Genomic DNA, 10,859 nt, shown 5'->3' with positions numbered 1-10,859 from the left:
TACCAAAAAGTGGACCGGATGGCCAAGGCTAAACACTCCCGGTCGCTTGCCCGTCTCCCAAGACAGGGCTTGGGATGAGGGAGCCAGGCTAGAGGGGGAAAGGCAGGGGACGCAGGCAGTCCATGGCATAGAGGAGGCACTGGGCAGGCAGCAAGAAGCAGTTTGGCTTTGGTTTTGCCATTCACGTGCTACGTGCTCTTCAAGTGGACTTCCCTCGTGCGTAAAAAAAGTTTTTTACCAGCACCTTTGGAGAAAGCTCAACGGGGACAAAGCTAGGAACCTCATTAGTCGGTCTCCTCTTCCTCCCTATTTCCTGATCACTTAGGAATGTGAGACCTCCTCGTGCTTCCATCAGTAAAAAAAATTACTGCTATCCAAAACAACCAATCATTGACTAGGCTCCGGATTCTAGTCTCGTAGACTTCCCAAATGGGCAGCTCTTAAAAAGCCAGGTTGGGCTAGCCTGTTTCCTCTCCAGATACATACTAAGCACAGCCACGGGCAAAGCACCCACTGGTGTGTATATATGGAGGACGCGAAGGCAAGTAAGCCACAACTTGTGCTTGTCCTCAAGGAGACCATACTACGGTGGAGAGGGACGGAAAGTCTACAAATACCTATAAAATATATGTAGGCCCAGCTCAACAGGGCAGAAAGAGGAAGTGGAGTTTTGCAAGAGATTCTGTCTTTGCTTCAAGATAGGGGACGGAAAAGATTCTGTTTTTCTGTACCTAACCTCTGTTCCCTACAGTCTGGGTGAGGGAACTTGTTTTTTCTTCTTCTTCTTTACCGAATAGGGACCTGAGACCACCACCCATTCCTCCCCCCTCAGCCTCACCCTGCAGAAGCCCATCTATGCCGAATTCCTACAGCACCAGCTGATGTTATCTCTCCGCACAGGTCGGAACTTGCAGGTCTTGGTCCATCTTGCATCTTCCTGTCTGGAAAGCAGTCTGGGACCCAGGGACATTTTGTCAATCCCTTTCCAAAACGGGTGGGTCCCCCATGCCCGGCTCAAGCACATTCCAGGACATAACCTTGAGCCTACCCTCCCTTCATCCCCACCTTTTTAAAAGCTGGCTCTGCTTCCTCTGAGAAGCCTGGGTTTTGGTGGGAGGAGGAAAGGCAGATACCATCAGGTGAGGCAGGGAGGGGCCCACCAAACTGGTGTTCCCACTGGTACTGTTTCCTGCCCTGATGGCTTCCTCACCCTCACTCAGGCTGGGTGGGGAAGAGTCAGGTACAGACAAGATGTCCCAGTCCCTCAGCCATTCACTGTTCTCTCCCCTTGGCATGCCCTTCACTTAGGTTGCATGCAAGGATACAGGACAGAGGACCTGGTGAGCCCCGGTGGTGCTGGACAAATGGTGCATTCTGCCAGGTAGCGTACACGGGCTGAGCTCCAAGTTGTTTCTGCAGGAAGGTCCCAGATTGTCCCAAGGGGGTGGTCATAGAAGCAACTCAAACCTCTGGAATCTTTGTTCAGTGATGTGGGCACTCACCCCACATCCTTCAGACACGGTCTCACCCTGGATGTGGAGCAAGGGTCTTGCTGGGCAACTAGAAAGGGTACCTGTCTCCAGGGCAACACGATCTAGATCTAGAGGCCTCAAGCATTTCCCACCCATTTCTGCTACGAGGCAATGCTACGGCTCTCAGTTTAAACTGGAGACAGTCTTAGAGAGGCTAGAAATACAAATACCGTCTGCTGGCAACCCCATCTCTATCCTCAAACTCTCCAGCTGCCTACTCACCAGAAACTACTGACGTGGGTACAGGTGAGGGTAAGTGAATCTAATCAATGATCAATTAAAAGTGTTTATTTTTAAATGGAAAGGGAGTAACACAGAGGCAACTTCTGGCATCTTCCTTCCAAGCCATCACCCCCACGTGCTCTCCAGCTCAAAGCACTGGCAGGAGGGGCCCCAGGACAGGCTGAGGGCCCAGACAGCTGCGAAGTCAGTCACAGAGAGATCTGTACAATTCTAGAGAGGTGGGATTCAAGAGTCCTTCCCAGCCTCCTCGTCCTGGAGCAGGGCTAGAGCTCAGGGGCATAGGGCTCTCCGGTGGGCGAGGGCACTCGCAGCTCAGCATTGTGCCTTACCACGGTGAAGAGCCCCACCACCGCTAGCAGGGCCATCACCATGACGGCAGAGCAGATGCTGAACATGTTCCGAGTGCCCGTTTTGTGATCGCTGTCATGGAGGACTAGGAGCCCCAGGCAGGCCAGTAAGTGCAAGGGCACCCGGAACCAGTTGAGTACGCCAGCTTGCTCTGTCTCAGGGATCACCTTTCTCCGCAGGAAGCTCATGCTGGGAAAGTATAGCCCGCAGGCCAATTCGATAAGTAGGAAGGCTATGAAGGACTCCACTGGATTCTCCTGGCCTGGGCTGGTGGAGAAAGTCAACATGAAAAGGGAGAAGACGACGATGAGGACGGCAAGGGAGAGTAGGTGCATGGGCTGAAGGTGGTACCTCTTGGAGGTAGCGATGCGGTACAGGGAAGAGCCAAGCAGGCTGGCTGCCATGAAACTGGAGAAGACGATGCCCAGCGGGGCCCCATGTGGGTCCAGCACAGGTGTCCAGAGGAAGACAAAGATGAAGATGACACTCTCAAACAGGGCTTGTATGGTGCCTAGCAGTAGCACGCGGCGGTCTGACAGGAGACAGCGTAGGCCTCCGGCACAAGTCCTTGAAAAGGCACGCTGCCGATCATAGTTCTCTCCCCAGTTATGAAGGGCCAAGGCCCCAGCCAGAGCCAAAAGAGGGATGGCAGCCACGAAGGGCGCTACAGGCCCCAGCCCCATCCAGCAGGCCACAGCCTCAGCTGCCACGCCTGCCACTACAGCCAGCACATGGTTCCAGAAGGCAGCTCGGGCAAAGGTAGCTGGGATCCACTCAGCAGGGAAGTCATGGCGCTCCACGTGTTCATGGATGTACCAAGCCTCAAAGGCAGAGAAGAGCAGGGCGGTGGACAGCCCACCAAGTGCTCGGCCCATCAGCAGCACAAAGTAGTCCCAAGAGAGTTTGGTTAAGCAGCATAGAGAGTAAGTGAGGGAGAAGAGGACACAAGACTTCTTGCGACCCAGCCAATCCACGAGGGAGGAGGCCACCAGTCCAAAAAGGACTGTGGAGGCAAGGCCACAGACATAGAGGATGGCAATCTGACCCTCCAGGAAGTGGTAATGCTGATACAGTTTATAGAGGTAGGGGGCCTGGAGCCAGTCAGCTGCCAGGGCCAGGAAGTAGACCTGATAGAAGTCCAGTTGAAACCGAAGGAAGGAGGGGTTGCTGCAGGCCCTTCCAGGGGGCTTAGCCTGGCATCTTGACAATTCCAATCCTAGGCAGGAGGCCAGGAGGACCACAAAGGCAAGGTAGGCAGTCACCAGCATGGCGGGCCCCCGGACGACCTAGAGAAGGAGGGGTGGGGGTGGGGTTAGAGTCACATCCATTGCCCAGGTAGCACTGTCAAGGGGCTGGGTGTCTAAGCAGAAGGCAGTTCCACCCAACCCCCCCCTGCCAACTGCATTTCCCCACCCCTCAACTCCACTCCTCTAGAGCTCAGACCGGAGGGACCAGTTGGGTGGGTGGGAGGAGTGGCCCGCCAGAGCCGTCTCCTGGGACACGGTGGGGCAAGGAGGGGTAAGAGGAGAGGGGAGAAGACTGAGCACTCGCCCCACCCTTGCCTGGCATAGCAAAGAGGGAGTCCCTTCAATACAATAATTCGGCCCCACGAGTTAAAGGGATGCTGCCCTCTTCTTCCACGACAGCTTCTGCATACTTCTATTACCTCCCATTCCCTCTGGAGAGCTCGTTTTAGCCCTCAAAGTCTTTCCATCTGTCCAGGGCATCCCTCCCGCCCGCGCAGGCCTCCCGATTTGCTTCAGGGTCACGCGCGTGCATCTCGGGTTCCCCCTCCTCCAGGTCTTAGGCAACCCCCTGCGCCCCCTAGCCCCCGCCCAGCGCCCCGTCGCCGCCACACCCACTCGCGCCTCGCCCAGACCCCGTCTCACCTGCTGCCCCGGTCTACGGGGACGCCCCGGACACGTCCGGCTCCAGGCCGCCCGGACGCCCTGCCCGCTCTACCTCCGGCTCCGGTTCGGGTTCCAGCAGCTTGCCCGCCTCTCAGCCTGCTTCCGGGAGCCGGGTAGGCCTCTGGCCGCCGCCATGATAGCCCCCTCACGTGACGGGGCGCGGCGCTCAAGCTCCGCCCCTGCTCCGCCTTCTGCCCCCCCAACCTCTGCTAGGAGCCCAACTCTCGACGCCCGCAGTAAAGAGTAGAGGCAGTAGTAGTTGCTACAGTCGCTCCTGCCCCCTTCGCTGTTTTCCCGTGACACCCGCTTCTTCGACTCCCGGGTGACTGTGGGGCCGCCCTGAAATAAGGATCCATTTTTTCTCTCCCTCCGCAACATGGAGAATGCCCGCAGTCCCGCAGACTCGCGGGCTGGCGCTTCCTAAGAAATGTCGCTACCCCGAGCCGAGCCGGCTCCTCGGTTTCCCTCTTTCTCACAGTAGCGACCGCCAGGCCCGACGTCAGTATGGCCCAGACACCTGAGGGAGGCAGTGTGGTGTAAAGGACTTTGGACTCGGGCTTGCAGCCGGGCTAAGGCTCAAATAGCACCCCTGTCACTTACCACTGCGTGGCCTCGGGCAAGCCACATTACTTCTCAGTGTCCCAATTCCTTTGTCTGCAGTCACAGGAGAGCAGTGCACAAATTGAAAAGGCTCAAGTTCAGCCTTGGTGCTGAACGCCCACCTTCTGCCACTTACCTAAGCTGTGTTACATTGGAAAGATTATTTAACCCGTCTCCTGTCCTACTGTTATTTCCAGTGGCTTCCCATCTCATTAACTGTAAAAGTCAGAATGTTTATAATGACCTACAAAACCTTCTATCCTCTGTTCCTCTGCTACTTCTCTGATTTCATCTACAATTCTCCCTTTAGAGTCTTTCTACTCCGTCTATACTGGCTACCTCCCAGGCCTTTGCACACTGTGGCCTGCAAGGTTCTGGTTCTTCTCCCAAATACCCACATGGTTCCCTCCCTCGGCCTCTCCAGTTCTCTGTTCACATGTCACCTTATCAGGCCTTCCTGAGCCATCCTGCTTAAAATAGCAACACCACCACATCCACCACAGCAATCCACCTGCTATCCTTCCAGCCTCTATTCACCTTTGCTGCATTTTCCCCATACTTCACACCATCTGGCACACTATGTGTTTTACTGATTTACTGTCTCTTCTCCTTACAAATTTTTATCTATTTGTTCACTTGTATTCTCAGTAGTTAAAACAGTTATTGGGGAGGTGCCTGGCTGGCTCATCTGGAAGAACATGTGGTCGTGAGTTTGAGCCCCAAGTTGGGTGTAGAGATTACTATAAAAAAGAAATAAAGTGGGGCTTCTGAGTGGCTCAGCTGGTTAAGCGTCCGACTTCGGCTCACGTCATGATCTCACGGTTTGTCGGTTTGAGCCCCAGGTCGGGCTCTGTGCTGACAGCTCAGAGCCTGGAGCCTGCTTCGGATTCTGTATCTCTATCTCTCTCCCTGCCCCTCCCTCTCCTGCACACTGTCTCTTTCTCAAAAATAAATAAACATTAAAAAAATTAAGAAAGTTAAGAAACAGTTATTGGTAAGTACAAAGGATTCAGTAAATATTTGATGACTGAATAAGTTAATCCAGATAAGTTACTCTAAAAAGTATTGGCCCATATTAGCTGGTAACCGTCATCAGTTATCATGTACCTAAGCTCTGTTTTAAGAATTCCTGGGCTGTCTGCTGCAGATGAATTATTTAACTGTCACAAACAACCCATGAGGTAGGTACTATTATTATCCTTGAGAGTTGGCAAGGTTAAATAATGTGCCCAGAGTCACGTGATAAGAGGTAGGGTTAGAACTGGGACCCAGATCTTTCCAATTCCACACTCATAGTTTCTGAGAAGATTAAATGAGTTCACTCACTTGCACAGGTGATTGGCAAGTGTTGGTTTCCTTTATACTAAAGTTTGGAGGGTAGAGGGTGGGAGAGTCTGGGATCATATCTTGAGAAATACTTTCTTACGATAAGGTAAACAGCAAAGATTTATATCTACAAGTTCCAAAGTGCCTTTATTCCTAACTGGCACCCTCCTACAGAGGGTGGTTCCCACAGGGAACCCAGGGCTTCCCCCATGGGCTTCCCAGGGGAAGTGGTTCGCATGCATTCATCTAGAAACACAAAGCCTCAAAAACCATGATTTCTCCAAGGTCATTCAGTGAGTGAGGGCAAAGGCAACCCAAATGCTCTCCATCCCATTCCCGGACTGAAGCTCCTTGGACTCATGTCACCCATTTCTTTTGGGGGTGGAGGTCATCCTGAATGAAGGCAGGAATGGGACAGGATGGCCTTGCATTCCTGGCCTTCTGTTTTCCAGGAGGGAGGCCAGTTTTCCCCCATTGTTGAATCGCATTTTGCTCAGAAGCACCTGGCAGAAAGAGACTTACAGCAAGATTACATTATTTTGGATTATTTTTGTTTATTGTGGGACATATTAAAAATATGTTTAGTCTTTTTTAAATGTTTTTTATTGATTTTTGAAAGAGAGAGAGAGAGAGAGAGAGAGAGAGAGAGAGAGAGTGAGGAGGGGAGGGGCAGAAAGAGAATGAGACACAGAATCTGAAGCAGGCTCCAGGCTCTGAGCTGTCAGCACAGAGCCTGATGTGGGGCTGGAACCTATGGACCGTGAGATCATGACCTGGACTGAAGTTGGTCGCTCAACTGACTGAGCCACCCAGGGGCCCCAAAGTATGTTTACTCTTTTTTTTTTTTAAGTTTATTTATTTATTTTTGAGGGTGGGGGAAGGGGCAGAGAGAGAGGGAGAGAGAGAATCCCAAGCAGGGATCCCAATGTGGGACTTGAACCCACGAACCGTGAGATCATGATCTGAGCCAAAATCAAGAGTCTGATGCTTAACTGACTTAGCCACCCAGGCAGACACCCCCAAAATATGGGTAGTCTTTTTTTTTAACTTTTAAAAGTTTTTAAAATTTGGGGCGCCTGGGTGGCTCAGTTGAGTGTCCAACTTTGGCTCAGGTCATGATCTCACGGTTTGTGGGTTCAAGCCCCGCATTGGGCTCTGTGCCGACAGCTTGGAGCCTGGAGCCTGCTTTGGATTCTGTGTCTCCCTGTCTCTCTGCCCTTCCTAGGCTCTCTCTCTTTCTCTCCCTCTCTCTCAAAAATAATAAACATTAAAAAATGGTTTAAAGTTTTTAAATTTATTTTTGAGAGAGAGAGAAAGCAAGCAAGCAAGGGAGGGGCAGAGAGAGAGGGAGAGAGAATCCCAAGCAGGTTCTGTGCTGTCAACACAGAGCCTGATGTGGGGCTCAAACTCACGAACCATGAGATCATGACCTGAGGTAAAGCCAAGAATCAGATGCTTACCCAACTGAGCCAACCAACCGCCCCCAAAATATGTTTAGTCTTAAGGCTTCTCTGTCCCCTCAGAACTGTGAAAAACAGCTGGGAAAGTTCCTAAACATGGGAAATGTGCCAGCAGAAGACTGGAGGGGATAAAAGGCAGCCTGTGAATACAACATATCTCTAGAAGATGCTTCTAGCAGACTGCAGGGAGGGCTGAGGTCTGTGTATTGGGGAGGCACAGGGGAAGTCCTAGTTTTCAGGGAAGGTGGGAGGGTGGTCTGGGAATATTGAGGAACTGTGCTTACCAGAGGAGCAACATTTAAAACTTTTATTATGAAAATGTTTAAACATACACACAGGTAGAGAGCAGAGTTCTATGAACCCCTACATAGTTCATTCAATAATATAATTCTGTCACTTCGTTGCTTCTATTCCTTTAATTCCGTCCTTTTTTATCTGCCCAAATATTTAAAAGTAAGTATGTCACTTCACTCCATACTTCAATATGCACCCCTAGGAAATAAGGCCCTTTTCTTACAAAACCCCGAAGCCATTTTATGTCTAACAAAATCAATACTGACTCCTTGGCATTCTCCAGTCCGTAAGTAAAAGGCTCCAACTGTCTGAAACTGTCTTTTTACAATTGGGTTGTCCAATCAGGAACCAAAAAAGTCCACATGCCCCATATAATAGTAGTTCTTTTATGTCCCCTCTCAATTTTCCCCCCTAGCCATTGACTAGTTGAAGAAATTGAGCCACATTTCCTTGAAAAGTTCCCACTCTCTGGATGTGTCTTCTTACTTCCTCGTTGTGTCATTTAAATTGTTCCTCCATCCCTGATATTTCCTGTTAAATGGAGGTTGGTTCTAGAGGTTTGATTAGAATCATGTTCAGTTTTGTGATGTGTGTTTGTTCCTTTGTTTGGCAAGAGTCTTTCATGGGTGGCGCTGAGTGCTTCAGATTGCATCACCCCAGGAGGTACACAGTAGAGGGGTTATATCCCTTTTAGTGATGGTAAGATTCCTCAGTGGGGTGAGGTGGTCACGGCTTGATTCCTCCATTGTAAAGTTCACCATCAACCATCATCTTTGGTTTAATCCATTCATGATTCTTGCTTTGATCAATTATTTGATCAAGGGCTGCACAATGATTTTTCTAATTCCGTATTCCTTCCACATTAGCTGGAATTCTTCTTAAGAGCTATTTGGCTACCCTGAAATATAGTTTATACAGCACAGGCAGCATAAATACCTAATCGGTTTTTTTTCCCAAAGATTTTATTTTTACATAATCTGTATACCCAACGTGGGGCATGAGCCTACAACCCCAAGATCAAGAGTCACACACTCCACCAACTGAGCCAGCCAAGCACCCCAATTCTTTTTCTTTTTAATTGCCAATTTTCAGAATAAGAAATTGGAAGAAGCATCATTTTTAAAAAGTTTGGGCTTGGAGCTGAGTTGAGATGGATGGCCTAGATGGTGGGGAAAGGAAGGACAATTCTGGTAGCTGTGTCCAGCTCTGCTCACTCCAGGGCATGGGGTGTGTGTGAGACAGACAGACATCAGAGGACTCAGTGTCCTGGACCTTGTGCAGTAATGAGATGGGCATGACACAGGCATGGTGTAGAGGCACCTGCAGGACCCAGGGAGAGAGAGAGAAAGCCAGATTTGGGGGAGGCAGAAAGAGATAGGAAATGAATACACAGCTAGACCCAGAAGATTGGAAGGGAGGCAAGCACAGAAAGGGAAATAGAAATGGAAGAGACTGAGAATGAAATGCACCAGAAGCAGAACAGGATAGAAAAGCAGAGAGAGGGGAGCTTGGCTGGCTCTGTCAGTGGAGCGTGCGACTCTTGATCTCCGGGTCCTGAGTTCGAGCCCCATGTTGGGCGTAGAGCTTGCTTAGAAAAAGAGAAAGAGAAGGTGGATCGAAAGACCAAGGAAGAAAATAGAGGTGAAGACACAAACTGAGACAGGGAAGGGGGAAAGAAAAAGACATATATGTTAAATAGACTTTACATTAGATGGGGAAATAGAAGGAGGGAGAAATAGAAGGATAGAAAATGAGGAAGGCTGATGTGGAGGCAAAGTTAAGTGAAGGTAGGACCTCCCAATGACAGAAAGAAGGAAATAGAAATGGAGAGAGTGATGTAGAAAGACAGAAGGAAGGGTACACAGAAAGATAAACAGATAGAAAGGAAAGCTCAAAAGAGTCCCAGAGAAGGAGGCCGAGAAAGAGAACATTGAAACAGACTGATGTCAGAGGACTTGAGTGTGGAGGGATGCTTAGGGGCTTTTAGCTTAGGGTCCAGTCCTGAGCAGATACCTGGGGCTCTTACTTCCAGCTTCCTCTTGGTGGCTTCTCCAAACTCAGGTCCTATCCACAGGGACAGGGTATTTTGACTTAGCTATATGGATGGGATCACTGAGACCAGACTTCCCAGCTTCCCTTATCCCCATGCCAGATGAGCATGGATGTAACAGAGGGGATTATTGCTGGAAGATTGAGGTCATGACACTGTGCGAGCACTCCGAGATTTGAAAGACAAGACATCCAGGCAGAGAACGCCAGGTTCCTAGAAGCAAAGAACCATGAAGGATGTCATGATATCCAAGGGGAGGGAAGAGCCAAGAACCCTCTGTTCAGCCTTCTCCTCTGGTCTAAGAGCCACTGACCTTCTTTGCCTAACTCAAGATGAGAGGTAAGGGGTCCACAGACTTTTGAGTCAGTAAGGGATACGGGTGGAGGCCCAAGTGGCAAGAGGCAACCCCTGGACAAAGGGCCCCCTACTGCCTCTAGAGGAGGAATGTACCTTATCCATGAGAACTGCAGAGAAGATGAGCCAAGAAGGATGTCCAGCAGAGGCTGACTACAGGAAGAAAATGGCCAACTTCCTCACCTTCCGAGGCCTTGAGGGAGGCTCTGAGAAGCATGCTTTCCATTTCAGAAGTTGCAGAAGAGGAGGTTCTGGAAACAGCGGGAGCAGGCCCAGAAAATAACATCAAAGCAGATGCCCTGGTCTCAGGGACTATGGGGGATGCGCGGGGGCTCTGAGCAGTCTTCTGCCCCTACCTGTCTGGGTGAGGGGTTTAGCTGATGCCTCTCCTCACTCCAGAGCTTCTGCCTCCCCCCAGAGGAAGCAGCTGGCAGAAGTGCTCCGGGAGACCAGACTGACAACCTCTCAGCGGGGCAGCAGTCCAGCTAGACTATGAGACAGTGCCTCTGAGAGGTGCGTTGTCCCCGGAAGCAGCGGTTGCAGCGGCCAGTGGAGCCTGGAGGAGCCCCTGGGCCACAGCCACAGCTGTCACTGCAGCCCAGGCAGGAGCTGGGACAGGCAGCTCGGCCTCTGGAGCAAGGGTAAATTGGGCAAGGTGAGGGGTGGCAGCAGGTCACGTGCGGACCAGCGCACAAGACACAGGAGCTGTGGGGACAAGTCAGGGGAGGACAGGCAGGGCAGG

The 10,859-nt window shown here is 50.9% G+C and overlaps 1 protein-coding gene across 2 annotated transcripts; it reads right to left on the bottom strand.

Moving 5' to 3' along the window:
- Window positions 1-1,821: 1,821 nt before the first annotated feature.
- Window positions 1,822-4,174, bottom strand: MFSD5 (major facilitator superfamily domain containing 5). Of its 2 annotated transcripts, none has more exons than XM_042992387.1 (2): window positions 4,013-4,174; window positions 1,822-3,409 (listed from the first exon to the last, which is right to left on the bottom strand). In XM_042992387.1, the coding sequence occupies exon 2, from the start codon at window positions 3,389-3,391 to the stop codon at window positions 2,039-2,041; it is 1,353 nt and encodes a 450-aa protein (XP_042848321.1). In that variant the 5' UTR covers window positions 3,392-3,409; window positions 4,013-4,174; the 3' UTR covers window positions 1,822-2,038. The 2 variants fall into 2 exon arrangements, with proteins under 2 accessions (XP_042848321.1, XP_007081437.1); XM_007081375.3 differs by lacking the exon at window positions 4,013-4,174 and adding an exon at window positions 3,790-3,868 and having other exon boundaries at window positions 2,034-3,409.
- Between the last annotated feature and the right edge of the window lie 6,685 nt (window positions 4,175-10,859).

This window comes from Panthera tigris, chromosome B4, assembly GCF_018350195.1.
Source record: "Panthera tigris isolate Pti1 chromosome B4, P.tigris_Pti1_mat1.1, whole genome shotgun sequence".
Lineage (NCBI taxonomy): Eukaryota > Metazoa > Chordata > Mammalia > Carnivora > Felidae > Panthera > Panthera tigris.
Note: the sequence above shows the minus strand (reverse complement) of the source record. Positions and strands in the feature narration are given on the sequence as shown.